Source organism: Danio rerio, chromosome 2 (genome assembly GCF_049306965.1).
Source record: "Danio rerio strain Tuebingen ecotype United States chromosome 2, GRCz12tu, whole genome shotgun sequence".
Lineage (NCBI taxonomy): Eukaryota > Metazoa > Chordata > Actinopteri > Cypriniformes > Danionidae > Danio > Danio rerio.
In genome coordinates, this window is record NC_133177.1 from 60,945,509 (window position 1) to 60,973,504 (window position 27,996).

The 27,996-nt window shown below is 40.6% G+C and overlaps 2 protein-coding genes, 1 long non-coding RNA gene and 28 other non-coding genes across 36 annotated transcripts in view; 1 reads left to right on the plus strand and 30 right to left on the minus strand.

Annotated features, from left to right (window-relative positions):
- The window catches only part of lingo3b (leucine rich repeat and Ig domain containing 3b), a 790,077-nt gene that overhangs the window by 47,670 nt on the left and 714,411 nt on the right, over positions 1-27,996 (minus strand). The window lies entirely within an intron of this gene.
- On the plus strand, positions 116-27,906 carry LOC141379214 (uncharacterized). 3 transcript variants are annotated; one of them, XR_012395382.1, is made up of 4 exons: positions 116-968; positions 1,254-1,344; positions 2,661-2,763; positions 26,663-27,906. It is a non-coding gene; the product is annotated as an uncharacterized lncRNA (long non-coding RNA). The 3 variants fall into 3 exon arrangements; XR_012395383.1 differs by lacking the exon at positions 26,663-27,906 and adding an exon at positions 4,605-6,326 and having other exon boundaries at positions 2,661-4,346; XR_012395384.1 differs by lacking the exon at positions 26,663-27,906 and adding an exon at positions 4,605-6,326 and having other exon boundaries at positions 665-972; positions 1,229-1,344; positions 2,661-4,346.
- The window catches only part of btbd2b (BTB (POZ) domain containing 2b), a 47,894-nt gene continuing 20,705 nt past the window's right edge, over positions 808-27,996 (minus strand). Inside the window, exons 9-10 of one of the 4 annotated variants that reach the window (XM_073932124.1) lie at positions 26,722-26,879; positions 808-965 (exon numbers count right to left, since the gene is read on the minus strand). In XM_073932124.1, the coding sequence (XP_073788225.1) occupies positions 872-965; positions 26,722-26,879 (252 nt within the window). In that variant the 3' untranslated portion in view covers positions 808-871. Of the gene's footprint in view, positions 966-23,491; positions 23,668-23,692; positions 26,880-27,996 lie in introns of those variants that run through there. The other 3 variants (XM_073932127.1, XM_073932125.1, XM_005168444.6) reach the window with 3 other exon arrangements.
- Positions 3,779-3,867, minus strand: trnar-ucu (transfer RNA arginine (anticodon UCU)). The gene is given in 2 exon segments: positions 3,779-3,814; positions 3,831-3,867. It is a non-coding gene; the product is annotated as a tRNA-Arg (tRNA).
- Positions 3,954-4,027, minus strand: trnat-agu (transfer RNA threonine (anticodon AGU)). Its single transcript has one exon. It is a non-coding gene; the product is annotated as a tRNA-Thr (tRNA).
- trnat-agu (transfer RNA threonine (anticodon AGU)) lies at positions 4,301-4,374 on the minus strand. Its single transcript has one exon. It is a non-coding gene; the product is annotated as a tRNA-Thr (tRNA).
- Positions 4,559-4,632, minus strand: trnat-ugu (transfer RNA threonine (anticodon UGU)). Its single transcript has one exon. It is a non-coding gene; the product is annotated as a tRNA-Thr (tRNA).
- trnar-ucu (transfer RNA arginine (anticodon UCU)) lies at positions 6,146-6,234 on the minus strand. The gene is given in 2 exon segments: positions 6,146-6,181; positions 6,198-6,234. It is a non-coding gene; the product is annotated as a tRNA-Arg (tRNA).
- Positions 6,321-6,394, minus strand: trnat-agu (transfer RNA threonine (anticodon AGU)). Its single transcript has one exon. It is a non-coding gene; the product is annotated as a tRNA-Thr (tRNA).
- trnar-ucu (transfer RNA arginine (anticodon UCU)) lies at positions 7,911-7,999 on the minus strand. Its single transcript is given in 2 exon segments — positions 7,911-7,946; positions 7,963-7,999. It is a non-coding gene; the product is annotated as a tRNA-Arg (tRNA).
- On the minus strand, positions 8,086-8,159 carry trnat-agu (transfer RNA threonine (anticodon AGU)). Its single transcript has one exon. It is a non-coding gene; the product is annotated as a tRNA-Thr (tRNA).
- On the minus strand, positions 8,436-8,509 carry trnat-agu (transfer RNA threonine (anticodon AGU)). The gene has a single exon. It is a non-coding gene; the product is annotated as a tRNA-Thr (tRNA).
- On the minus strand, positions 10,045-10,133 carry trnar-ucu (transfer RNA arginine (anticodon UCU)). Its single transcript is given in 2 exon segments — positions 10,045-10,080; positions 10,097-10,133. It is a non-coding gene; the product is annotated as a tRNA-Arg (tRNA).
- Positions 10,220-10,293, minus strand: trnat-agu (transfer RNA threonine (anticodon AGU)). The gene has a single exon. It is a non-coding gene; the product is annotated as a tRNA-Thr (tRNA).
- On the minus strand, positions 11,302-11,390 carry trnar-ucu (transfer RNA arginine (anticodon UCU)). Its single transcript is given in 2 exon segments — positions 11,302-11,337; positions 11,354-11,390. It is a non-coding gene; the product is annotated as a tRNA-Arg (tRNA).
- trnat-agu (transfer RNA threonine (anticodon AGU)) lies at positions 11,455-11,528 on the minus strand. The gene has a single exon. It is a non-coding gene; the product is annotated as a tRNA-Thr (tRNA).
- On the minus strand, positions 11,802-11,875 carry trnat-agu (transfer RNA threonine (anticodon AGU)). The gene has a single exon. It is a non-coding gene; the product is annotated as a tRNA-Thr (tRNA).
- trnat-agu (transfer RNA threonine (anticodon AGU)) lies at positions 12,047-12,120 on the minus strand. Its single transcript has one exon. It is a non-coding gene; the product is annotated as a tRNA-Thr (tRNA).
- Positions 13,662-13,750, minus strand: trnar-ucu (transfer RNA arginine (anticodon UCU)). Its single transcript is given in 2 exon segments — positions 13,662-13,697; positions 13,714-13,750. It is a non-coding gene; the product is annotated as a tRNA-Arg (tRNA).
- trnat-agu (transfer RNA threonine (anticodon AGU)) lies at positions 13,815-13,888 on the minus strand. The gene has a single exon. It is a non-coding gene; the product is annotated as a tRNA-Thr (tRNA).
- trnat-agu (transfer RNA threonine (anticodon AGU)) lies at positions 14,162-14,235 on the minus strand. Its single transcript has one exon. It is a non-coding gene; the product is annotated as a tRNA-Thr (tRNA).
- On the minus strand, positions 14,407-14,480 carry trnat-agu (transfer RNA threonine (anticodon AGU)). The gene has a single exon. It is a non-coding gene; the product is annotated as a tRNA-Thr (tRNA).
- trnar-ucu (transfer RNA arginine (anticodon UCU)) lies at positions 16,022-16,110 on the minus strand. Its single transcript is given in 2 exon segments — positions 16,022-16,057; positions 16,074-16,110. It is a non-coding gene; the product is annotated as a tRNA-Arg (tRNA).
- Positions 16,197-16,270, minus strand: trnat-agu (transfer RNA threonine (anticodon AGU)). The gene has a single exon. It is a non-coding gene; the product is annotated as a tRNA-Thr (tRNA).
- On the minus strand, positions 16,544-16,617 carry trnat-agu (transfer RNA threonine (anticodon AGU)). Its single transcript has one exon. It is a non-coding gene; the product is annotated as a tRNA-Thr (tRNA).
- trnal-uag (transfer RNA leucine (anticodon UAG)) lies at positions 18,412-18,498 on the minus strand. Its single transcript is given in 2 exon segments — positions 18,412-18,447; positions 18,462-18,498. It is a non-coding gene; the product is annotated as a tRNA-Leu (tRNA).
- trnat-agu (transfer RNA threonine (anticodon AGU)) lies at positions 18,585-18,658 on the minus strand. Its single transcript has one exon. It is a non-coding gene; the product is annotated as a tRNA-Thr (tRNA).
- Positions 18,933-19,006, minus strand: trnat-agu (transfer RNA threonine (anticodon AGU)). Its single transcript has one exon. It is a non-coding gene; the product is annotated as a tRNA-Thr (tRNA).
- On the minus strand, positions 19,191-19,264 carry trnat-agu (transfer RNA threonine (anticodon AGU)). Its single transcript has one exon. It is a non-coding gene; the product is annotated as a tRNA-Thr (tRNA).
- trnar-ucu (transfer RNA arginine (anticodon UCU)) lies at positions 20,775-20,863 on the minus strand. Its single transcript is given in 2 exon segments — positions 20,775-20,810; positions 20,827-20,863. It is a non-coding gene; the product is annotated as a tRNA-Arg (tRNA).
- trnat-agu (transfer RNA threonine (anticodon AGU)) lies at positions 20,950-21,023 on the minus strand. Its single transcript has one exon. It is a non-coding gene; the product is annotated as a tRNA-Thr (tRNA).

A 27,996-nucleotide genomic window follows, 5' to 3' on the forward strand; every position in this document is an offset into this window, starting at 1 on the left:
GCAAAGTTTAAGCTTGGTAAATTCTGACCTGCGAAATTGCATCACTTGACTGCGTGAGACCCATCGAGGGTCAAAACATGACCTCTCTGGACCAGTGGCGGTTCTAGAGTAACTGGGGGGGCCGGGCAGGGGTCACTTGTATAATTATTGGGCACACTGTTGTCACATCACAAACTATTTAAACAATTATTCGAAGTCACTTTTTTATATTCTATGCAAAATTCTTAATCCATCTTTTGCCCATTTTTAATTGAAATCAATTCCTTGCTTAAAGCTATAAGTATCTAATAACAAATCATTCTGCAAGTTAATAAAAAACTTATGAAAATATAATTCCAGTATGTTGGTGTTAATGCTTTCTGTATTTTTTTTATTGAATTTTGTACTTCCCCTTTATTTTGTTCTCTTTCTGTTATTGTTCTTATAACTTGTTCTTATAACTTTGTAACTGTATTGTGTTCCAGTCTCCTACAGATTGCTTCCTGATTTATATTGTACATTTCTTCTTTTCTATATAAAAGCTTATTTAAAAAAAGCAGCCGCAGCGTTTGATGCATAGACTGTAAAATATTTTATAGTTTGATGGACGCAGCGAGCTTAAAATGACCAAGAGGTGACATCTTCATTGCAACAGCTGCGCCCAGCAACAGCCCCGCGATTCCGCCATTTTGGAGTGAAAGCTATCGGCCTCTTATTGCTGTCATGATGGCAAGCAGCTGCTTTATTTATTTATTTATTTATTTATTTATTTAAAAAGCGCATTAGAGTTGAGATACAACCTGAAAGACGACAATACAACAATCACAGTCATCAGCACTTTTAATAGTTTATTTCACAGACTTATAATATGCTGAAATGGCCGCCGCGGCATCTAGTGGCTGTTTACCAAATCGCACCAGTGTTGCCTCTTGTTGATTCTATGCTCCTTGATGGACACCAGGACGTAGTTCTTCCTCTGTTCTCCCCTGGTAAGTATTGTCAATAGAACATTTACAATATTTACGTTAAAAGACTGCTTCATTACCTTTTAATCGTTACTTTAAATGATTATTGTCTTGTCTGAACCGTCCATCCAAAGTACAACAGTAAGCTAGGTTAAGTTGGATATTGTTAATAAGAACCGACGTTTTTCCTTTTAGGTCAAATGAAAATATGACTGATTAAATGTAACACAAACGAGCATTTACCTATTGTTTTTAAATATATTTTAATGCATTTTCCTTACCAGTAACTATGCTTTCTGTTATTTACAGTTTCTATCTTTTGAAACTGCCATCCGCGGGAAGTAACGTCTCACTCTTTCTCTGCACCTGCGTGAGTCTGACAGGGAACTTCAGCTCGTCTGTAAGTTTGTTTCTTTGTAGTCTACAGTGCATTTAACAAGGGCTAGCATTCAAAGGTTGTGACATTATATAGGCTAGTTTGGTTGATATATTGCACTGGAGGTTTATTTCTATGACAAATTAATGTCAATGAACGCTATTTTAACCAAACATGGCCGTCCATGTTTCTGTTCGCATATTAATAACTAATTTAGTATTTTTATTGACAGTATTTATTGTTGGCTTTAGTTTGAAAGACGTGTCTGTGTGACTGGGGTAAAGCTAACTTAGTTTTAAATCAAATACAATTAAATACAAATACGACTAAAATATGTGAGATAAAGTTACACATACTATCTTTACAGTCGATGGAAATATCTGCCCTTCATGTTGCACAAGGCTTAATTTTTCGATTAAAAGCAAAGCTATGAATGAATTAAACAATTCCACCATATGAAATATGTAAATGAAATCAGCAAAGGCATAACTGCAAAAACAAAGCTTGTGCATTCATTTCAGCTTAGTCCCTTTATTAATCCGGGGTCACCACAGCAGAGTGAACCATCAACTTATCCAGCAAGATTTTACAAAGCAGATGCCCTTCCAGCCGCAACCCATCTCTGGGAAACATCCACACACACATTCATACACTATGGACATTTTAGCCTACCCAATTCCCCTGCACTGCATGTCTTTGGACTGTGGGGGAAACCAGAGTACCTGGAGGAAACCCACGCAAATGCAGGGAGAACATGCAAACTCCACACAGCTACACCAACTGAGCCGAGGGTCGAAAAAATAATAGTTAGACAATTTTAGCGTTGATTTAAATATTTTATCTCAAATAGTGTCAGAGTGGAATTCACTTTTACCATTTTTACATTAAACGTTATTCAAAAAATATAATAAAATAAATAAAGTTCTAATTCCAAAAACAGGGTCTTGTGCAATAAGCAGGATGTTTTTCTGAACATTTTGGTCCTGGTTTTATTGTATAATTTATTGTTAAATTGTTCAATCCATTTGTATGGTTAATTTATAATTTTTTAAATCAAGAAATTAAGCCTTGTGCAACACAGACTTATGCCTATCTGACATATTTTTGGCTCAAACTATAACAGGAGCAAAGAATTTAATTGGTTTGAAATCGAACGTCTAATGAATGTCAAACTAACTTTACCGTGGTTAAGAACCAACATTTTTCCCTTAACGTCAAACTGAACTATGACTAATTAAATGTAATAAAAACGAGCATTTACCCAGTTTTTTATGTTTTTTTTTTTTTTTCATTTTAATGCATTTTCCTTACCAGTAAATATGCTTTCTGTTAATTTACAGTTGTTTGCTCGTATTTCTACCATGCGCGGGAAGTAACGTCTCACTCCTTCTCTGCACCTGCGTAAATCTGACAGGGAACTTCAGCTCGTGTGAGAGTGTAAAGGTATGTTCATTATTTAATGGAAATAAAAAACGTTTTCTTTGTAGCCTAACACACAGAATTGAAGCATGCAGTCAGCATTCGGTCTCATTCTGCACACTGAGACGAGCAGAGGGCAATCAGCGCACACATCTAAAGTCATCTTAACGTGAGCGCTTTAATGGTCAGATAGGTGTCAAAACGCAGTGATTATTCATATTAACCATCATTCGTGTAATAAACGAGTTGAGAATCAAAAGAGAAACCATTAAAGAGACCGCGCGCTATAATCCTTCTGCCACCTGTTTTTATGATAATTAATCAACAAATGGAGAACATGCCTCTCTGCTCTTGACTGAAGGACTTTCTAGCTAAAGTGTTTCTTACAGTGAAGATGCTTAAAGCAAAGTTTGTTTCATATTTTTCATTCATTCATTCATTCATTTTCTTGTCGGGTTATTCCCTTTATTGATCTGGGGTCGCCACAGCGGTTTGAACCGCCAACTTATCCAGCAAGTTTTTTTACGCAGCGGATGCCCTTCCAGCCGCAACTCATCTCTGGGAGACATACACATACACATACTCACTCATATACTAAGGACAATTTAGCCTACCCAATTCCCCAGTACCACATGTCTTTGGAGTGTGGGGGAAACCGGAGCACCCGAAGAAAACCCACACTAATGCAGGGAGAACATGCAAACTCCACACAGAAACGGCAACTGAGCCGAGGCTCGAACCAGCGACCTTCTTGCTGTGAGGCTACAGCACTACCTACTGTGCCACTCGTCGCCGGCCAACTTAGTCTTAACACTAAAAGAAATAACCTCTAGATACACTAAGCCCACTCGGCCCTGCACCGTTTTCTAATCTCCCTTATTTAAAACAGCTCAATTAAGTCATCAGCTTCATTGTAGAGTACCCTAGTATCTGAGCCTGCACTGCGCAATGAAAGAAAGAAGCAAAACAGGATGGACAGATGCCTAAAATGTTGGAAACGCACCACACCTAAGCCAGTGAAGATAAAGGGCAAAGCTAGCGACTCAGGTGGGACTCGAACCCACAACCTTTGAATGGCTCAGCTCACAGCCTAGAAGTCCAATGCGCTATCCATTGCGCCACAGAGCCTGAGTGCTCTGCTGCCTCTAGCACTGTTGCACAGAAAGCACTTTCTGGTAGTCTCTGGCCCATAAAAGCACAGCCAACTGCAGACAAGGCACTGCTGGGATTCGAACCCAGGATCTCCTGTTTACTAGACAGGTGCTTTGACCAACTAAGCCACAGCGCCGGACGGCCGTGATAGGGGATAATTATTTAATCAAAAAAAATAAATAAATAAAAATAACGGTAGCGCTGCATGTGTGAATGTCTCGACTTGAAATATTAAAGTCCAATTGGTTACGCATTACCACACCGTGCTATATAAAGCCATCGTCCAAAGCCCTCTTGAACGAGCAGCGTTCTTAAGGATTTGAGTTTTGTTAAGAAACAGACTGCTAAACAGCTCGCTGCGTAAAGACTCGTAACTCTCAAGAAGAAGCAATCCTGAAACCTGTACTTTAGGCACTGCTGGGATTTGAGCCCAGGATCTCCTGTTTACTAGACAGGCGCTTTGACCAACTAAGCCACAGCGCCAACAGTAAAAAGAGGGCAAGACACTTTTGCGCAAAGAGACTAAAAAAAGAGCAAGTCTAAAAATGGCAGGCAAAGAGGTTGTTTAACTCTATTTGTCGCACTATCCATTACGCCTCAAAGCTATACAATTTAATAATTAATTCCGGTAAGCTCTATAAAACAAGCACACACACCATCTGGACAAAGGCGCTGCTGGGATTTGAGCCCAGGATCTCCTGTTTACAAGACAGGCGCTTTGACCAGCTAAGCCACAGCGCCACAAAAGTTGATTGTAAGAGACATTTGCCCGATAACAAAAATCGAAAAAGAAAAAACCAATACACAACAAAAACCAGCATGTCAGGATGCAGAAAACGCTGACAAGATGGTCGTGGTCTTTTAGGGTGCTTTCACCCTTGGTTCATTTGCCTGGACCGTACCCAAGTTCGATTGTCTCCCCCTGCCACCTCCTCGGTTGGTTTGTGTTCACACTGTCTTTTTTCCTTCTGAACCCCGGTACGCTTGCGTCATCGAGCTGCTGTTTTGTTTATGGACGTTGCTAGGTGACGGTCACAAAAGCAAGCGCCGAAATGGAAAGACGTCCGCACATCGCGGTCATTCTGCTTTAACTGAAGCTTTTGATTTTGGACATACAGAAAGCGACTCGCGTCCATCTGCCGCAAACATATTCTAAACATTCCGAACATCACACAGTGTCTGCAGAAGCTGTTTTGGAGGAGACAAGCAGACATCACTGTGTTTGCCCTGGCTCAGTCCCGCGCATGTCACCAAGGTACGAAACATGACAAACACACACACAAACACGAACGAACGTTATGAAAACGATAGTTTGTTGTACAGTTGGCGCTTCACTACCGTGATTTGGTACGATTGCATTCACATCAGAAGTGAACCTTACCAGAGTTTGCATGAACCGTACCCCAGACCACCTCTTTCAGATGGACACGGGTACGTTTCACGGGTGCGCACCCGAGTTCCGAAGACACGTTCACACTAGCTAAACGTACCGTACTATGATGTTAAGTAAACCCGGGTGCAGACCAAAAGTGCTAGTGTGAAAGCACCCTTAGAGTCTGGGTGATCATGTCTAAAACCTGACCGGTAACCTGGCGTCTGTTCAAGACCAAAGCAAAAAATGTGTTTATTTGTTTTCATTTAATCTCTCCTTAATCAAGTGTTAAGTGTTTTTTGGAACCTTCAGTTTCATTACATCCAAACCCAGTGTCAGCTCGGAAAATGGAAATCAGGACAAACATATGCTATTGGCCATTCAAAGAGTTTCAGATCAGAAAGCCGCTCTCCCATAATCTGAGGGAAAGGTGCAGTTTGGATTTGAACCTAGGACCTGCTGTTCCCAAGACTGGTGCTCTGGCCAACTTAGTCTTAACACTAAAAGAAAAAACCTCTGGATACAATAATTCCAAACGCAGTTTCATCTAAGACAGTGAGGGGAAAGCAAAATTTACTATGCATAAAGAGGCTCTTGTACGACAAATTCAAAAAGGCTTGATCTCAACAATAGGTGGTAGTCACTTTTGGCCAAAACCACAGGTTGCCTTCGAGTCATTCCTCAAGCCCACTCGGCCCTGCACCGTTTTCTAATCTCCCTTATTTAAAACAGCTCAATTAATTCATCAGCTTCATTGTAGAGTACCCTAGTATCTGAGCCTGCACTGCGCAATGAAAGAAAGAAGCAAAACGGGATGGACAGATGCCTAAAATGTTGGAAATGCACCACGCCTAAGCCAGTGAAGAAAAAGGGCAAAGCTTGCAACTCTGGTGGGACTCGAACCCACAACCTTTGAATGGCTCAGCTCACAGCCTAGAAGTCCAATGCGCTATCCATTGCGCCACAGAGCCTGAGTGCTCTGCTACCTCTAGCACTGTTGCACAGAAAGCACTTTCTGGTAGTCTCTGGCCCATAAAAGTACAGCCAACTGCAGACAAGGCACTGCTGGGATTCGAACCCAGGATCTCCTGTTTACTAGTCAGGCGCTTTGACCAGCTAAGCCACAGCGCCACAAAAATTGATTGTAAGAGACATTTGCAAGCATAACAAAAATCGAAAAAGAAAAAACCAATACACAACAAAAACCAGCATGTCAGGATGCAAAAAATGCTGACCAGATGGTCGTGGTCTTTTAGGGTGCTTTCACCCTTGGTTCATTTGCCTGGACCGTACCCAAGTTCGATTGTCTCCCCCTGCCACCTCCTCGGTTGGTTTGTGTTCACACTGTCTTTTTTCCTTCTGAACCCCGGTACGCTTGCGTCATCGAGCTGCTGTTTTGTTTATGGCCGTTGCTAGGTGACTGTCACGAAAGCAAGCGCCAAAATGGAAAGACGTCCGCACATCGCGGTCATTCTGCTTTAACTGAAGCTTTTGATTTTGGACATACAGAAAGCGACTCGCGTCCATCTGCCGCAAACATATTCTAAACATTCCGAACATCACACAGTGTCTGCAGAAGCTGTTTTGGAGGACACAAGCAGACATCACTGTGTTTGCCCTGGCTCAGTCCCGCGCATGTCACCAAGGTACGAAACATGACAAACACACACACACAAACACGAACGAACGTTATGAAAATGATAGTTTGTTGTACAGTTGGCGCTTCACTACCGTGATTTGGTACGATTGCATTCACATCAGAAGTGAACCGTACCAGAGTTTGCATGAACCGTACCCCAGACCACCTCTTTCAGACGGACACGGGTACGTTTCACGGATGCGCACCCGAGTTCCGAAGACACGTTCACACTAGCTAAACGTACCGTACTATGACGTCTAATGAACCCGGGTGCGGACCAAAAGTGCTAGTGTGAAAGCACCCTTAGAGTCTGGGTGATCATGTCTCAAACCTGACCGGTAACCTGGCCTCTGTTCAAGATCAAAGCAAAAAAATTGTTAATTTATTTTTATTTAATCTCTTCTTAATCAAGTGTTAAGTGTTTTTTGGAACCTTCAGTTTCATTACATCCAAACCCAGTGTCAGCTCGGAAAATGGAAATCAAGACAAACAAATGCTATTGGCCATTCAAAGAGTTTCAGATCAGAAAGCCACTCTCCCATAATCTGAGGGAAAGGTGCAGTTTGGATTTGAACCTAGGACCTGCTGTTCCCAAGACTGGTGCTCTGGCCAACTTAGTCTTAACACTAAAAGAAAAAACCTCTGGATACAATAATTCCAAACGCAGTTTCATCTAAGACAGTGAGGGGAAAGCAAAATTTACTATGCATAAAGAGGCTCTTGTACGACAAATTCAAAAAGGCTTGATCTCAACAATAGGTGGTAGTCACTTTTGCCCAAAACCACAGGTTGCCTTCGAGTCATTCCTCAAGCCCACTCGGCCCTGCACTGTTTTCTAATCTCCCTTATTTAAAACAGCTCAATTAAGTCATCAGCTTCAATGTAGAGTACCCTAGTATCTGAGCCTGCACTGCGCAATGAAAGAAAGAAGCAAAACGGGATGGACAGATGCCTAAAATGTTGGAAACGCACCACACCTAAGCCAGTGAACATAAAGGGCAAAGCTTGCGACTCTGGTGGGACTTGAACCCACAACCTTTGAATGGCTCAGCTCACAGCCTAGAAGTCCAATGCACTATCCATTGCGCCACAGAGCCTGAGTGCTCTGCTACCTCTAGCACTGTTGCACAGAAAGCACTTTCTGGTAGTCTCTGGCCCATAAAAGCACAGCCAACTGCAGACAAGGCACTGCTGGGATTCGAACCCAGGATCTCCTGTTTACTAGACAGGCGCTTTGACCAACTAAGCCACAGCGCTGGACGTCTGTGATAGGGGATAATTATTTAATCAAAAAAATAAATAAATAAATGAAAATAACGGTAGCGCTGCATGTGTGAATGTCTCGACTTGAAATATTAAAGTCCAATTGGTTACGCATTACCACACCGTGCTATATAAAGCCATCGTCCAATGCTCTCTTGAACGTGCAGCGTTCTTAAGGATTTGAGTTTTGTTAAGAAACAGACTGCTAAACTGCTCGCTGCGTAAAGACTCGTAACTCTCAAGAAGAAGCAATCCTGAAACCTGTACTTTAGGCACTGCTGGGATTTGAACCCAGGATCTCCTGTTTACTAGACAGGCGCTTTGACCAACTAAGCCACGGCACCACAAAAATTGATTGTAAGAGACATTTGCCCGATAACAAAAATCGAAAATGAAAAAACCAATACACAACAAAAACCAGCATGTCAGGATGCAGAAAACGCTGACAAGATGGTCGTGGTCTTTTAGGGTGCTTTCACCCTTGGTTCATTTGCCTGGACCGTACCCAAGTTCGATTGTCTCCCCCTGCCACCTCCTCGGTTGGTTTGTGTTCACACTGTCTTTTTTCCTTCTGAACACCGGTACGCTTGCGTCATCGAGCTGCTGTTTTGTTTATGGACGTTGCTAGGTGACGGTCACAAAAGCAAGCGCCGAAATGGACAGACGTCCGCACATCGCGGTCATTCTGCTTTAACTGAAGCTTTTGATTTTGGACATACAGAAAGCGACTCGCGTCCATCTGCCGCAAACATATTCTAAACATTCCGAACATCACACAGTGTCTGCAGAAGCTGTTTTGGAGGAGACAAGCAGACATCACTGTGTTTGCCCTGGCTCAGCGCATGTCACCAAGGTACGAAAGATGGCAAACACACACACACAAACACGAACGAACGTTATGAAAACGATAGTTTGTTGTACAGTTGGCGCTTCGCTACCGTGATTTGGTACGATTGCATTCACATCAGAAGTGAACCTTACCAGAGTTTGCATGAACCGTACCCCAGACCACCTCTTTCAGACGGACATGGGTACGTTTCACGCGTGCGCACACGAGTTCCGAAGACACGTTCACACTAGCTAAACGTACCGTACTATGATGTTAAGTAAACCCGGGTGCAGACCAAAAGTGCTAGTGTGAAAGCACCCTTAGAGTCTGGGTGATCATGTCTCAAACCTGACCGGTAACCTGGCCTCTGTTCAAGATCAAAGCAAAAAATGTGTTTATTTGTTTTTATTTAATCTCTCCTTAATCAAGTGTTAAGTGTTTTTTGGAACCTTCAGTTTCATTACATCCAAATCCAGTGTCAGCTCGGAAAATGGAAATCAGGACAAACATATGCTATTGGCCATTCAAAGAGTTTCAGATCAGAAAGCCAGTCTCCCATAATCTGAGGGAAAGGTGCAGTTTGGATTTGAACCTAGGACCTGCTGTTCCCAAGACTGGTGCTCTGGCCAACTTAGTCTTAACACTAAAAGAAAAAACCTCTGGATACAATAATTCCAAACGCAGTTTCATCTAAGACAGTGAGGGGAAAGCAAAATTTACTATGCTTTCTACTCAGTTACTTTGCAATGCATAAAGAGGCTCTTGTACGACAAATTCAAAAAGGCTTGATCTCAACAATAGGTGGTAGTCACTTTTGCCCAAAACCACAGGTTGCCTTCGAGTCATTCCTCAAGCCCACTCGGCCCTGCACCGTTTTCTAATCTCCCTTATTTAAAACAGCTCAATTAAGTCATCAGCTTCATTGTAGAGTACCCTAGTATCTGAGCCTGCACTGCGCAATGAAAGAAAGAAGCAAAACGGGATGGACAGATGCCTAAAATGTTGGAAATGCACCACGCCTAAGTCAGTGAAGATAAAGGGCAAAGCTAGCGACTCTGGTGGGACTCGAACCCACAACCTTTGAATGGCTCAGCTCACAGCCTAGAAGTCCAATGCGCTATCCATTGCGCCACAGAGCCTGAGTGCTCTGCTGCCTCTAGCACTGTTGCACAGAAAGCACTTTTTGGTAGTCTCTGGCCCATAAAAGCACAGCCGACTGCGGACAAGGCACTGCTGGGATTCGAACCCAGGATCTCCTGTTTACTAGACAGGCGCTTTGACCAACTAAGCCACAGCGCCGGACGGCCATGATAGAGGATAATTATTTAAGCAAAAAAAAGAAATAAATAAAAATATTGGTAGCGCTGCATGTGTGAATGTCTCGACTTGAAATATTAAAGTCCAATTGGTTACGCATTACCACACCGTGCTATATAAAGCCATCGTCCAAAGCCCTCTTGAACGAGCAGCGTTCTTATGGATTTGAGTTTCGTTAAGAAACAGACTGCTAAACAGCTATGACTATGACATCAAATGAACCCGGGTGCGGACCAAAAGTGCTAGTGTGAAAGCACCCTTAGAGTCTGGGTGATCATGTCTAAAACCTGACCGGTAACCTGGCGTCTGTTCAAGATCAAAGCAAAAAATGTGTTTATTTGTTTTCATTTAATCTCTCCTTAATCAAGTGTTAAGTGTTTTTTGGAACCTTCAGTTTCGTTACATCCAAACCCAGTGTCAGCTCGGAAAATGGAAATCAGGACAAACATATGCTATTGGCCATTCAAAGAGTTTCAGATCAGAAAGCCACTCTCCCATAATCTGAGGGAAAGGTGCAGTTTGGATTTGAACCTAGGACCTGCTGTTCCCGAAACTGGTGCTCTGGCCAACTTAGTCTTAACACTAAAAGAAAAAACCTCTGGATACAATAATTCCAAACGCAGTTTCATCTAAGACAGTGAGGGGAAAGCAAAATTTACTATGCTTTCTACTCAGTTACTTTGCACATGCATAAAGAGGCTCTTGTACGAAAAATTCAAAAAGGCTTGATCTCAACAACAGGTGGTAGTCACTTTTGCCCAAAACCACAGGTTGCCTTCGAGTCATTCGTCAAGCCCACTCGGCCCTGCACCGTTTTCTAATCTCCCTTATTTAAAACAGCTCAATTAAGTCATCAGCTTCATTGTAGAGTACCCTAGTATCTGAGCCTGCACTGCGCAATGAAAGAAAGAAGCAAAACGGGATGGACAGATGCCTAAAATGTTGGAAACGCACCACACCTAAGTCAGTGAAGATAAAGGGCAGAGCTAGCGACTCTGGTGGGACTCGAACCCACAACCTTTGAATGGCTCAGCTCACAGCCTAGAAGTCCAATGCGCTATCCATTGCGCCACAGAGCCTGAGTGCTCTGCTGCCTGGTCTGGTCTGGTCTCTGGCCCATAAAAGCACAGCCAACTGCGTACAAGGCACTGCTGGGATTCGAACCCAGGATCTCCTGTTTACTAGACAGGCGCTTTGACCAACTAAGCCACAGCGCCGGACGGCAATAATAGGGGATAATTATTTAATCAAAAATAAAAAATAAATGAAAATAACGGTAGCGCTGCATGTGTGAATGTCTCGACTTGAAATATTAAAGTCCAATTGGTTACGCATTACCACACCGTGCTATATAAAGCCATCGTCCAAAGCCCTCTTGAACGAGCAGCGTTCTTATGGATTTGAGTTTCGTTAAGAAACAGACTGCTAAACAGCTCGCTGCGTAAAGACTCGTAACTCTCAAGAAGAAGCAGTCCTGGCACCTGTACATTAGGCACTGCTGGGATTTGAACCCAGGATCTCCTGTTTACTAGACAGGCGCTTTGACCAACTAAGCCACAGCGCCAACAGTAAAAAGAAGGCAAGACACTTTTGCGCAAAGAGACTAAAAAAAGAGCAAGTCTAAAAACGGCAGGCAAAGAGGTCGTTTAACTCTATTTGTCGCACTATCCATTACGCCTCAAAGCTATACAATTTAATAAGCTCTATAAAACAAGCACACACACCATCTGGACAAAGGCGCTGCTGGGATTTGAGCCCAGGATCTCCTGTTTACTAGACAGGCGCTTTGACCAACTAAGCCACAGGGCCACAAAAATTGATTGTAAGAGACATTTGCCCGATAACAAAAATCGAAAAAGAAAAAACCAATACACAACAAAAACCAGCATGTCAGCATGCAGAAAACGCTGACAAGATGGTCGTGGTCTTTTAGGGTGCTTTCACACTTTGATCATTTGCCTGGACCGTACCCAAGTCCGATTGTCTCCCCCTGCCACCTCCTCGGTTGGTTTGTGTTCACCCTGTCTTTTTTCCTTCTGAACACCGGTACGCTTGCGTCATCGAGCTGCTGTTTTGTTTATGGACGTTGCTAGGTGACGGTCACGAAAGCAAGCGCCGAAATGGAAAGACGTCCGCACATCGCGGTCATTCTGCTTTAACTGAAGCTTTTGATTTTGGACATACAGAAAGCGACTCGCGTCCATCTGCCGCAAACATATTCTAAACATTCCGAACATCACACAGTGTCTGCAGAAGCTGTTTTGGAGGAGACAAGCAGACATCACTGTGTTTGCCCTGGCTCAGTCCCGCGCATGTCACCAAGGTACGAAAGATGGCAAACACACACACACAAACACGAATGAATGTTATGAAAACGATAGTTTGTTGTACAGTTGGCGCTTCACTACCGTGATTTGGTACGATTGCATTCACATCAGAAGTGAACCGTACCAGAGTTTGCATGAACCGTACCCCAGACCACCTCTTTCAGACGGACACGGGTACGTTTCACAGTTACGCACCAGAGTTCCGAAGACACGTTCACACTAGCTAAACGTACCGTACTATGATGTTAAGTAAACCCGGGTGCAGACCAAAAGTGCTAGTGTGAAAGCACCCTTAGAGTCTGGGTGATCATGTCTCAAACCTGACCGGTAACCTGGCGTCTGTTCAAGATCAAAGCAAAAAATGTGTTTATTTGTTTTCATTTAATCTCTCCTTAATCAAGTGTTAAGTGTTTTTTGGAACCTTCAGTTTCGTTACATCCAAACCCAGTGTCAGCTCGGAAAATGGAAATCAGGACAAACATATGCTATTGGCCATTCAAAGAGTTTCAGATCAGAAAGCCACTCTCCCATAATCTGAGGGAAAGGTGCAGTTTGGATTTGAACCTAGGACCTGCTGTTCCCGAAACTGGTGCTCTGGCCAACTTAGTCTTAACACTAAAAGAAAAAACCTCTGGATACAATAATTCCAAACGCAGTTTCATCTAAGACAGTGAGGGGAAAGCAAAATTTACTATGCTTTCTACTCAGTTACTTTGCACATGCATAAAGAGGCTCTTGTACGAAAAATTCAAAAAGGCTTGATCTCAACAACAGGTGGTAGTCACTTTTGCCCAAAACCACAGGTTGCCTTCGAGTCATTCGTCAAGCCCACTCGGCCCTGCACCGTTTTCTAATCTCCCTTATTTAAAACAGCTCAATTAAGTCATCAGCTTCATTGTAGAGTACCCTAGTATCTGAGCCTGCACTGCGCAATGAAAGAAAGAAGCAAAACGGGATGGACAGATGCCTAAAATGTTGGAAACGCACCACACCTAAGTCAGTGAAGATAAAGGGCAGAGCTAGCGACTCTGGTGGGACTCGAACCCACAACCTTTGAATGGCTCAGCTCACAGCCTAGAAGTCCAATGCGCTATCCATTGCGCCACAGAGCCTGAGTGCTCTGCTGCCTGGTCTGGTCTGGTCTCTGGCCCATAAAAGCACAGCCAACTGCGTACAAGGCACTGCTGGGATTCGAACCCAGGATCTCCTGTTTACTAGACAGGCGCTTTGACCAACTAAGCCACAGCGCCGGACGGCAATAATAGGGGATAATTATTTAATCAAAAATAAAAAATAAATGAAAATAACGGTAGCGCTGCATGTGTGAATGTCTCGACTTGAAATATTAAAGTCCAATTGGTTACGCATTACCACACCGTGCTATATAAAGCCATCGTCCAAAGCCCTCTTGAACGAGCAGCGTTCTTATGGATTTGAGTTTCGTTAAGAAACAGACTGCTAAACAGCTCGCTGCGTAAAGACTCGTAACTCTCAAGAAGAAGCAGTCCTGGCACCTGTACATTAGGCACTGCTGGGATTTGAACCCAGGATCTCCTGTTTACTAGACAGGCGCTTTGACCAACTAAGCCACAGCGCCAACAGTAAAAAGAAGGCAAGACACTTTTGCGCAAAGAGACTAAAAAAAGAGCAAGTCTAAAAACGGCAGGCAAAGAGGTCGTTTAACTCTATTTGTTGCACTATCCATTACGCCTCAAAGCTATACAATTTAATAAGCTCTATAAAACAAGCACACACACCATCTGGACAAAGGCGCTGCTGGGATTTGAGCCCAGGATCTCCTGTTTACTAGACAGGCGCTTTGACCAACTAAGCCACAGGGCCACAAAAATTGATTGTAAGAGACATTTGCCCGATAACAAAAATCGAAAAAGAAAAAACCAATACACAACAAAAACCAGCATGTCAGCATGCAGAAAACGCTGACAAGATGGTCGTGGTCTTTTAGGGTGCTTTCACACTTTGATCATTTGCCTGGACCGTACCCAAGTCCGATTGTCTCCCCCTGCCACCTCCTCGGTTGGTTTGTGTTCACACTGTCTTTTTTCCTTCTGAACCCCTGTACGCTTGCGTCATCGAGCTGCTGTTTTTGTTTATGGCCGTTGCTAGGTGACGGTCACAAAAGCAAGCGCCGAAATGGAAAGACGTCTGCACATCGCGGTCATTCTGCTTTAACTGAAGCTTTTGATTTTGGACATACAGAAAGCGACTCGCGTCCATCTGCCGCAAACATATTCTAAACATTCCGAACATCACACAGTGTCTGCAGAAGCTGTTTTGGAGGAGACAAGCAGACATCACTGTGTTTGCCCTGGCTCAGTCCCGCGCATGTCACCAAGGTACGAAAGATGGCAAACACACACACACAAACACGAATGAATGTTATGAAAACGATAGTTTGTTGTACAGTTGGCGCTTCACTACCGTGATTTGGTACGATTGCATTCACATCAGAAGTGAACCGTACCAGAGTTTGCATGAACCGTACCCCAGACCACCTCTTTCAGACGGACACGGGTACGTTTCACAGTTACGCACCAGAGTTCCGAAGACACGTTCACACTAGCTAAACGTACCGTACTATGATGTTAAGTAAACCCGGGTGCAGACCAAAAGTGCTAGTGTGAAAGCACCCTTAGAGTCTGGGTGATCATGTCTCAAACCTGACCGGTAACCTGGCCTCTGTTCAAGATCAAAGCAGAAATTGTGTTTATTTGTTTTCATTTAATCTCTCCTTAATCAAGTGTTAAGTGTTTTTTGGAACCTTCAGTTTCGTTACATCCAAACCCAGTGTCAGCTCGGAAAATGGAAATCAGGACAACAAATGCTATTGGCCATTCAAAGAGTTTCAGATCAGAAAGCCACTCTCCCATAATCTGAGGGAAAGGTGCAGTTTGGATTTGAACCTAGGACCTGCTGTTCCCAAGACTGGTGCTCTGGCCAACTTAGTCTTAACACTAAAAGAAAAAACCTCTGGATACAATAATTCCAAACGCAGTTTCATCTAAGACAGTGAGGGGAAAGCAAAATTTACTATGCTTTCTACTCAGTTACTTTGCACATGCATAAAGAGGCTCTTGTACGACAAATTCAAAAAGGCTTGATCTCAACAATAGGTGGTAGTCACTTTTGCCCAAAACCACAGGTTGCCTTCGAGTCATTCGTCAAGCCCACTCGGCCCTGCACCGTTTTCTGATCTCCCTTATTTAAAACAGCTCAATTAAGTCATCAGCTTCATTGTAGAGTACCCTAGTATCTGAGCCTGCACTGCGCAATGAAAGAAAGAAGCAAAACGGGATGGACAGATGCCTAAAATGTTGGAAACGCACCACACCTAAGCCAGTGAAGATAAAGGGCAAAGCTTGCGACTCTGGTGGGACTTGAACCCACAACCTTTGAATGGCTCAGCTTACAGCCTAGAAGTCCAATGCGCTATCCATTGCGCCACAGAGCCTGAGTGCTCTGCTGCCTCTAGCACTGTTGCACAGAAAGCACTTTTTGGTGGTCTCTGGCCCATAAAAGCACAGCCAACTGCAGACAAGGCACTGCTGGGATTCGAACCCAGGATCTCCTGTTTACTAGACAGGCCCTTTGACCAACTAAGCCACAGCGCCAGACAGCCATGATAGGGGATAATTATTTAATCAAAAAAAATAAATAAATAAAAATAACGGTAGCGCTGCATGTGTGAATGTCTCGACTTGAAATATTAAAGTCCAATTGGTTACGCATTACCACACCGTGCTATATAAAGCCATCGTCCAAAGCCCTCTTGAAGGAGCAGCGTTCTTAAGGATTTGAGTTTCGTTAAGAAACAGACTGCTAAACAGCTCGCTGCGTAAAGACTCGTAAATCTCAAGAAGAAGCAATCCTGAAACCTGTACTTTAGGCACTGCTGGGATTTGAACCCAGGATCTCCTGTTTACTAGACAGGCGCTTTGACCAACTAAGCCACAGCGCCAACAGTAAAAAGAGGGCAAGACACTTTTGTGCAAAGAGACTAAAAAAAGAGCAAGTCTAAAAACGGCAGGCAAAGAGGTCGTTTACCTCTATTTGTCGCACTATCCATTACGCCTCAAAGCTATACAATTTAATAATTAATTCCGGTAAGCTCTATAAAACAAGCACACACACCATCTGGACAAAGGCGCTGCTGGGATTTGAGCCCCGGATCTCCTGTTTACTAGTCAGGCGCTTTGACCAGCTAAGCCACAGCGCCACAAAAATTGTTTGTAAGAGACATTTGCCCGATAACAAAAATCAAAAAAGAAAAAACCAATAGACATCAAAAACCAGCATGTCAGGATGCATAAAACGCTGACAAGATGGTCGTGGTCTTTTAGGGTGCTTTCACCCTTGGTTCATTTGCCTGGACCGTACCCAAGTTCGATTGTCTCCCCCTGCCACCTCCTCGGTTGGTTTGTGTTCACCCTGTCTTTTTTCCTTCTGAACACCGGTACGCTTGCGTCATCGAGCTGCTGTTTTGTTTATGGCCGTTGCTAGGTGACGGTCACGAAAGCAAGCGCCGAAATGGAAAGACGTCCGCACATCGCGGTCATTCTGCTTTAACTGAAGCTTTTGATTTTGGACCTACAGAAAGCGACTCGCGTCCATCTGCCGCAAACAAATTCTAAAAATTCCGAACATCACACAGTGTCTGCAGAAGCTGTTTTGGAGGAGACAAGCAGACATCACTGTGTTTGCCCTGGCTCAGCGCATGTCACCAAGGTACGAAAGATGGCAAACACACACACACAAACACGAACGAACGTTATGAAAACGATAGTTTGTTGTACAGTTGGCGCTTCGCTACCGTGATTTGGTACGATTGCATTCACATCAGAAGTGAACCGTACCAGAGTTTGCATGAACCGTAGCCCAGACCACCTCTTTCAGACGGATTCGGGTACGTTTCACGGGTGCGCACCCGAGTTCCGAAGACACGTTCACACTAGCTAAACGTACCGTACTATGATGTTAAGTAAACCCGGGTGCAGACCAAAAGTGCTAGTGTGAAAGCACCCTTAGAGTCTGGGTGATCATGTCTCAAACCTGACCGGTAACCTGGCCTCTGTTCAAGATCAAAGCAAAAAATGTGTTTATTTGTTTTTATTTAATCTCTCCTTAATCAAGTGTTCAGTGTTTTTTGGAACCTTCAGTTTCGTTACATCCAAACCCAGTGTCAGCTCGGAAAATGGAAATCAGGACAAACATATGCTATTGGCCATTCAAAGAGTTTCAGATCAGAAAGCCACTCTCCCATAATCTGAGGGAAAGGTGCAGTTTGGATTTGAACCTAGGACCTGCTGTTCCCAAGACTGGTGCTCTGGCCAACTTAGTCTTAACACTAAAAGAAAAAACCTCTGGATACAATAATTCCAAACGCAGTTTCATCTAAGACAGTGAGGGGAAAGCAAAATTTACTATGCTTTCTACTCAGTTACTTTGCACATGCATAAAGAGGCTCTTGTACGACAAATTCAAAAAGGCTTGATCTCAACAATAGGTGGTAGTCACTTTTGCCCAAAAGCACAGGTTGCCTTCGAGTCATTCCTCAAGCCCACTCAGCCCTGCACCGTTTTCTAATCTCCCTTATTTAAAACAGCTCAATTAAGTCATCAGCTTCATTGTAGAGTACCCTAGTATCTGAGCCTGCACTGTGCAATGAAAGAAAGAAGCAAAACGGTATGGACAGATGCCTAAAATGTTGGAAACGCACCACACCTAAGTCAGTGAAGAAAAAGGACGAAGCTTGCAACTCTGGTGGGACTCGAACCCACAACCTTTGAATGGCTCAGCTCACAGCCTATGTCCAATGCGCTATCCATTGCGCCACAGAGCCTGAGTGCTCTGCTGCCTCTAGCACTGTTGCACAGAAAGCACTTTTTGGTAGTCTCTGGCCCATAAAAGCACAGCCAACTGCAGACAAGGCACTGCTGGGATTCGAACCCAGGATCTCCTGTTTACTAGACAGGCGCTTTAACCAACTAAGCCACAGCGCCGGACGGCCATGATTGGGGATAATTATTTAATAAAAAAATTAAAATAAAATAAAAATATTGGTAGCGCTGCATGTGTGAATGTCTCGACTTGAAATATTAAAGTCCAATTGGTTACGCATTACCACACCGTGCTATATAAAGCCATCGTCCAAAGCCCTCTTGAACGAGTAGCGTTCTTAAGGATTTGAGTTTCGTTAAGAAACAGACTGCTAAACAGCTCGCTGCATAAAGACTCGTAACTCTCAAGAAGAAGCAATCCTGAAACCTGTACTTTAGGCACTGCTGGGATTTGAACCCAGGATCTCCTGTTTACTAGACAGGCGCTTTGACCAGCTAAGCCACAGCGCCAACAGTAAAAAGAAGGCAAGACACTTTTGTGCAAAGAGACTAAAATAAGAGCAAGTCTAAAAACGGCAGGCAAAGAGGTCGTTTAAGTCTATTTGTCGCACTATCCATTACGCCTCAAAGCTATACAATTTAATAATTCATTCCTGTAAGCTCTATAAAACAAGCACACACACCATCTGGACAAAGGCGCTGCTGGGATTTGAGCCCAGGATCTCCTGTTTACTAGACAGGCGCTTTGACCAGCTAAGCCACAGCGCCACAAAAATTGATTGTAAGAGACATTTGCCCGATAACAAAAATCGAAAAAGAAAAAAACAATACACAACAAAAACCAGCATGTCAGGATGCAGAAAACGCTGACAAGATGGTCGTGGTCTTTTAGGGTGCTTTCACACTTGGTTCATTTGCCTGGACCGTACTCAAGTTCGATTGTCTCCCCCTGCCACCTCCTCGGTTGGTTTGTGTTCACCCTGTCTTTTTTCCTTCTGAACCCCGGTACGCTTGCGTCATCGAGCTGCTGTTTTGTTTATGGCCGTTGCTAGGTGACGGTCACGAAAGCAAGCGCCGAAATGGAAAGACGTCCGCACATCGCGGTCATTCTGCTTTAACTGAAGCTTTTGATTTTGGACATACAGAAAGCGACTCGCGTCCATCTGCCGCAAACATATTCTAAACATTCCGAACATCACACAGTGTCTGCAGAAGCTGTTTTGGAGGAGACAAGCAGACATCACTGTGTTTGCCCTGGCTCAGCGCATGTCACCAAGGTACGAAAGATGGCAAACACACACACACAAACACGAACGAACGTTATGAAAACGATAGTTTGTTGTACAGTTGGCGCTTCGCTACCGTGATTTGGTACGATTGCATTCACATCAGAAGTGAACCGTACCAGAGTTTGCATGAACCGTACCCCAGACCACCTCTTTCAGACGGACTCGGGTACGTTTCACGGGTGCGCACCCGAGTTCCGAAGACACGTTCACACTAGCTAAACGTACCGTACTATGATGTTAAGTAAACCCGGGTGCAGACCAAAAGTGCTAGTGTGAAAGCACCCTTAGAGTCTGGGTGATCATGTCTCAAACCTGACCGGTAACCTGGCGTCTGTTCAAGATCAAAGCAAAAAATGTGTTTATTTGTTTTTATTTAATCTCTCCTTAATCAAGTGTTAAGTGTTTTTTGGAACCTTCAGTTTCGTTACATCCAAATCCAGTGTCAGCTCGGAAAATGGAAATCAGGACAAACATATGCTATTGGCCATTCAAAGAGTTTCAGATCAGAAAGCCGCTCTCCCATAATCTGAGGGAAAGGTGCAGTTTGGATTTGAACCTAGGACCTGCTGTTCCCAAGACTGGTGCTCTGGCCAACTTAGTCTTAACACTAAAAGAAAAAACCTCTGGATACAATAATTCCAAACGCAGTTTCATCTAAGACAGTGAGGGGAAAGCAAAATTTACTATGCATAAAGAGGCTCTTGTACGACAAATTCAAAAAGGCTTGATCTCAACAATAGGTGGTAGTCACTTTTGCCCAAAACCACAGGTTGCCTTCGAGTCATTCCTCAAGCCCACTCGGCCCTGCACCGTTTTCTAATCTCCCTTATTTAAAACAGCTCAATTAAGTCATCAGCTTTATTGTAGAGTACCCTAGTATCTGAGCCTGCACTGCGCAATGAAAGAAAGAAGCAAAACGGGATGGACAGATGCCTAAAATGTTGGAAACGCACCACACCTAAGCCAGTGAAGATAAAGGGCAAAGCTAGCGACTCTGGTGGGACTCGAACCCACAACCTTTAAATGGCTCAGCTCACAGCCTAGAAGTCCAATGCGCTATCCATTGCGCCACAGAGCCTGAGTGCTCTGCTGCCTCTAGCACTGTTGGACAGAAAGCACTTTTTGGTAGTCTCTGGCCCATAAAAGCACAGCCAACTGCAGACAAGGCACTGCTGGGATTCGAACCCAGGATCTCCTGTTTACTATACAGGCGCTTTGACCAACTAAGCCACAGCGCCAGACGGCCATGATAGAGGATATATGTTTAATAAAAAAAAATTAATAAATAAAAATAACGGTAGCGCTGCATGTGTTAAAATTATCAAACAAAAGTACATTTGGATGATGCAGTATCTTACGAGATAAACTATTTATTCATAAGGTTTTAATTTTATTTGTTGATCTGTCAGGTTATAGTGATTATTGGCTTTAACGTATTCAGCCTTTCAGTATAGGCCTACAGCAAAGTAGAAAGAGTTTGGCCTCATAAAATAATCCCCCAAACAGCTGTCAAAGATTACCAAGAACAATACATTTTATTCTGTTACTAATTGATAAATATATCTTTATCACAATGGAAAATATTTTTGTGTTTAGAATATTTATTAGTGATGCATGCAATGATTACAGAATAACTAAAAGAAAAAAATGCAAAGAATGGCGATGCCTGATTTTTGAAATCACTTTCAACAATTGCAAAAAGAGACTGAAGTTCAGCTTCATCTGGCAGAGGAACAACAGACTCTGACCAAACTGCAGCAAACCAAGACCACACTTGAGATCCGCCTCCTAAAGAATACGCTCAGACAAGCTGCTCCCTCCACATCAGATGAGGAAGTCTGACATTATTGTGGAGGTTTCAACATTGTCTTTTCTTGCTTTTATTATTAATTATTATAATTATTTTATTATTTATAAAATTTTCTTACTTTTCATTTCAAATAAAAATAAAGTTATATTGACCCCACACTGGCTACTCTACTTGTTGCTCTTTACATAGGCCTATTTATCCATCTACATTGTGATTGAGCACTGGTAATTCAGATTTAGTGATCCTGTAAAGTTCCTATCTGGATCAGATTGATCCAATCCAATGTTGCTTTGAAAAACTGGCTCAAAAACTAAGCTGGATTAGTTTTCTAAGAAAAGTTTCAAATATAGATGTATTGAATAAAAAAAGACAATGTTGAAACCTCCACAATAATGTCAGACTTCCTCATCTGATGTGGAGGGAGCAGCTTGTCTGAGCGTAGCCTTTAAGAGGCAGATCTCAAGTCTGGTCTTGGTTTGCTGCAGTTGGGTCAGAGTCTTGTTCATCTGCCAGATGAAGCTGAACTTCTGCCCTTTCAGTCTCTTTTTGCAATTGTTGAAAGTGATTTCAAAAATCAGTCATTGCCATTCTTTGCATTTTTTTCTTTTGGTTATTCTGTAATCATTGCATGCATCACTAATAAATATTCTAAACACAAAAATATTATCCATTGTGATGAATATATATATATCAATTAGTAACAGAATAAAATGTATTGTTTTTGGTCAGTTTTGACAGCTGTTTGGGGGATTTTATGAGGCCAAAGTCTTTCTACTTTGCTGTAGGCCTATACTGAAAGGCTGAATACGTTAAAGCCTATACTCACTATAGCCTGACAGATGAACAAATAAAATTAAAACCTTATGAATAAATAGTATATCTCGTAAGATACTGCATGATCCAAATATAGTTTTATTTAATACATTTTTTAAGTTTTCATTACATTTTGGGCATGAAATCCGCGCTAAATCCACCCTTCTGATGGAATCAGTTTAATCCAGATCCTACAAAAAAGTTCTGAAAAACCCCAAACTAAAGGTTTGATCCGGATCAAAACCAAGATTAGATTACGTGATCTAATCCGATTATGTAATCCGTTTTTTCTTTTGAAAAACCCATTTTCAAGATTTGATCCAATCCCTTATCCAAAATCCTAGTGGATTTCTTTTGAAAAACCAGGCCCAGGGGTCCGTTCTTTGTATGTGGATTACTCTGTTAGCTGTCTACACTCTGCCTCGGGTCCTTCGCTGTTTCAGCCTCGCTGCAAACTCAGCACCATGGCAGGTAGAGCGTTCTCTTTCTGTGTACCCAAACTGTGGAGTGCTCTTCCCACTAACATTAGGAATGCTGGTTATTAGGACGGTCTTAAAACTCATCTTTTTAGGACTGTTTTTAATTTGTGATGTCTTTTATTCTTAGTTTTTTATTGTTTTAATGTGATTTGTTGTTTTTACTTTTTTGTAAGTGCTTTGGGTTTTAGAAAAGCGCGTTATAAATAAAATGTATTATTATTATTATTATTATGATGAGAGTAAATAATATTTTATTGAATATTTTTCAAGACTTCTATACAGCCTAAAGTGACATTTAAAAGCTTAAGTAGGGTAATCAGGGTAACTAGGCAGGTTAGGGTAATTAGGCAAGTTGTTGTGTAATGATGGTTTGTTCTGTAGACTATCAAAAAAAAATAATTAGCTTAAAGGTGCTAATATTATTAACCTTAAAATGGTGTTTAAAAAATTAGAAACTGTTTTTATTCTAGCCAAAATAAAACAAATAAGAGTTTTTCTACAAGAAAAAATATTATCAGACATACTGTGAACTATTCCTGAATCTGTTAAACATCATTTGGGAAATATTTAAAAAATAAAAACAAAATTAAAGGGGGGCTAATAATTCAGACTTCAACTGTTTATTGTAAAATATGTGCTGTCTTCATGGCAAAGATAAGAAATTATTTATTAGACATCAGTTATTAAAACTATTATGATTGCAAATGTTTTGAAAACACTCTTCTCTCCTTTAAACAGAAAGTAGGGCTAACAATTGTGTCTTCAATCCAGTCTGACGTGCTGAAAGCAAACAGAAACATCGATACACAAAGAATGATTCGATTTTATTGTACACGAGTAGTCATACACAGACCCTGCTAATCGACTCGTGTCCAGTCAACAAACCAACATTAGTTCAATCAGACGGCCCACATGCACGAGAGCTGAGGTTTATCCTGTAAATAAATACTGATCCTGAATCAGTTCAGTGAAGTGCTGCATTTGATGAGGCCTTGGCACAAAACAAGACGCCTGCTCTGCGCTCGCACAAAAGCTCCACTTCATTTCATTCCCAGTCCAAAAAAACACCACAAATACTACAATTACTGCACTTTGCATTTCAATCATTCATTGCATCCTCATTCTCCAGGCGTAATGAGCTTAACGTAAAGCACACTGCGAAGTGCTTGTTTGGCAAGATTTAAAACCCAAAAATATATAGAGAAGAAATGAAGAGATGCATTTAGTCCATCATGAGCATCTTACCGTTAACAGTCAGTGTAAAGATGAGCCCTAATAACATGAGTATGAATTATTATTATTATTATTATTATTAGTGCTTACAAACAGTTAATCCTGATTAAATCGCATACAAAATAAAAGTTTGTATTTATATAATGCATATACATGTAATGGGTGTGTGTTTATATAGTAGTCAACATCTGACGTGAATCAAAACGTTTCATCAAAGTTGTCCTAAAACAAAACTGGGCATTAAAAAAATATTAATATTTGAACACTAACTTACCATATAGATATTTATTAATGTGAACAATATTATTTTTCACAATATTCGTCGAAACGAATCCTCAGGAGTTGTACTAAAACCAAAATGTGTATTGAACAATGCCAATATTTTAACAATAATATACCATATCTGTTAGCTTATTATTCATATGTTAAAAACATTATTTTTGAATATGGAAATGATTCCTCAGAGTTGTCCTAAAACCTAAATGTGTATTAAATGATACAACAATTTTAACAATAATAATAATATGTATTAATTTGTCATTAATGTATTAAATAAAATCATATTTTTGAAAGTCAAAACGTTTCCTCAGAGTTGTCCTAAAACCAAAATGTGTATTGAACAATGGGAATATTTGAACAATAACAAACTATATCGATATTTATAAATATACTATTAATGTATTAAATAAAAAACAGTTTTATTTTTGAACATCAAATTGATTCAACCAAGTTAAAAGCTAAAACCAAAATATTTATTACACAATGCAATATTTTAACAATATATCAATATTATATTAATATTATATTATTATTGTTGTATATATATATATATATATATATATATATATATATATGGAAATGATTCCTCAGAGTTGTCCTAAAACCAAAATAACTTTTGGAAACTGTTGGAAGATATCAATATTTTAACAATAATATGTAATAATGTATTAAATAAAATATTATTTTTGAATGTCGAAATGATTCCTCAAAGTTGTCCTAAAACAAAATGTGTACTGAAAAATGTCAATATTTTTAACAATAACACACTATATCCTTATTTATGAATACATTAATGCATTAAATTATATTTTTGATAATTTTTTTACGTTGAATCGATTCAACTATTTTTTTCTAAAACCAAAATATTTATTACACAATGCCAATATTTAATCAATAACATACTATATATCAATATGAATTAATTTGTTATTAATGTATTAAATAAAATAAAATTATGTTTTTGATAATTTTTGGAATAGCAAATCAAAGTTGTCCTAAAACACAATGTTTATTGAAACATGCCAATATTTTAACAATAATACTGTATATCAATATTAATATATTAAAAATATTATAATTATTTTGATAATTTTTGAATATGGAAATGATTCCTCAGAGTTGTCCTAAAACCAAAATGTATTTTGATCAACGCCAATATTGTAACAATAACATACTATATTAATATTTTTTAATATATTAATGAATTAAATTAAATTATATATTTTAGCATTTTTGTACATTGAATCGATTCAACAAAATTGTGCTATAAAACTTTGGTCATTTCGATATTAAAAAATTATTAAAAATATAATGAAATTTTATTACATTAATAACAATTTAATAAATATTGATATACAGTATTTTATTGTTAAAATATTGGCATTGTGTTATAAATATTTGTGTTAAAAATGTTTATTAAAAATTGGAATTTTTTGACAATAACAATCTGTATATTAATATTAATATATTAAACATATTATTTTTGACAGTTTTAGTTGTTCTAAAAACAAAATGCGCATTTAAAAATATCAATATTTTAACAATAACATGCTAAATCAATATTAATAAATGTATTATTAATCTAATAAATACCAATCATTAACATATTTGATCCTTTTCAAACGTTGACTACTATACAATATGTATATATAAATACACACATACATTAAAGCAAAACTATTTACATATGCAAGTAATTTCTATTAGATTAAATATATTACATAAAATATAAATAAACAATTTTTCAAATATATACATGCACGTATTTTTATTTATATATACACATCATAAATATGCACAGTACACACACACATTATATATTATATAAATACTAGTGCTGAGTAAAGATTAACTGCATCCAAAATAAAAGTTTGTTTTGACATAATATACGTGTGTGTGTGTGTGTGTGTGTTATATTATATTTATGTAAATGTGATAGAAATAAAACTATACAAAACAGTTTTTTTATTTGGATATTTAAATGTATATATAATTCGATCACACACAAATTAATATACATAAATAAGAATTTCCTTAAATATAAGCATGCATGTGTGTATTTATTTAAACATACACTTAAATTACGTCAAAACAAACTTTTATTTTGGATGCACCTAATCTTTGCCCAGCACTTATAAATGCAAACTTTTAATTTTGTACGTAATTAATGTGGATTATTGTTTTAGAGCACTAGTTCTGTGCAGAAACCCGTGTCCAATAGCGAGAGGTTATTTTCTGTCTGTTTTTCTCTGAATTGCTACAGCGTTACGGTCGAGTGCAATAGTAAATGTGCGAATGGAGACAGACGTGAGCTCAGACTACGTGTAAAAGATGACTTCTGGGATCTGTCCGTCCTCCACTGATGTGCCGTTGTTGTTCCCGGCGGCGTAGCAGAAAGTGAAGCAGGTTTTGGTGCCGGAGCCTGAAGACTCGTGAGTGACTTTCCTCATCCCTTTAGTGCCGTAGTGCGAGTCTGGACCCTGAAAACGTTAAAGAAACATTATGCAATATTGTACAAAGGTTTGGTCCCGTTTACACTGTCAGGTCTTGATGCCCAACTCCGATTTGTTGCCTGTATGTGATTTGTTTGCCTGTCTGTTTACACGTTGTTTTAATTGTGACCCATATTCAATTCATGCGTTTACATTTGCCATAACATTTACGATGTGGCACAAGCATAAAGGCGGATTCTAGCATCTGTGCCACACAAGCCACGATGGAAGACATTGTCTTGTTTTTAGCTCTGCGAAATATGCAAAGTGTAGTATAAGGAGTGAATGGTTCAGTCCAGATTTACCCCACGCAGTTTATGTAATGGTATAGCCCTGATGCGTGTGTGTGTATGTGTGTAGTTAAACATGTAGCCTTTGCTAGTGTGAGTACTGGTATTAGAGAGAACAAAGTTGTTCTATGTGTAGCCAGCAGTGCGTGTATTAATAGCGACAAAAAGCAAAAGTTACAACATGAAGATCGCCCAACTTTAAAATGATTTTGAGGCGGAGGTGGGAAAGGGGCGTCATCGCAGCTTGCGCTTATTAATATATGGTGTCCTCCACCATTCAGAGAAATTTGTGGGTACGAGAGAGGTCTCAGGTCTGGTAAGAGCAAATTGTGGTGACTGACCACTTTCCTCATCCATGTGTCCTCTGTTGTTGTTGTTGTTTACCACGTCGGCATCTTCACACACGCCCTTTCTTCTACGTCATTAAACCGTGGAGAAGCAGCACATTGTCGCAAGTTTAATAAGAACGCCTCAATAAATACGATCTGCCTGTTTACGTGACAGTGGCATTGTCACATACCCGATCTATATCTGATTTATTTCCACATATGAAGGAGGCCTGAAACCCATCTCTGAATATCTGAATGCATGCGTTTTTTTCGTGTTTACACGGTCATAAAACAGATCTGATCTGTCTCACATATGAGCAAACAATCAGAATTGGGTCACACTTTACTGGCAGTGTAAACGGGGCCTAAATGATGCTTTGAATACAATAAAATGATAAAAAAAACATTAAAGACTCCACACATTGCACAAAACATTCAGCAGATAAACTTTTTAAACAGGGTCCCCGTGGGATCTTGAAAAGTGTT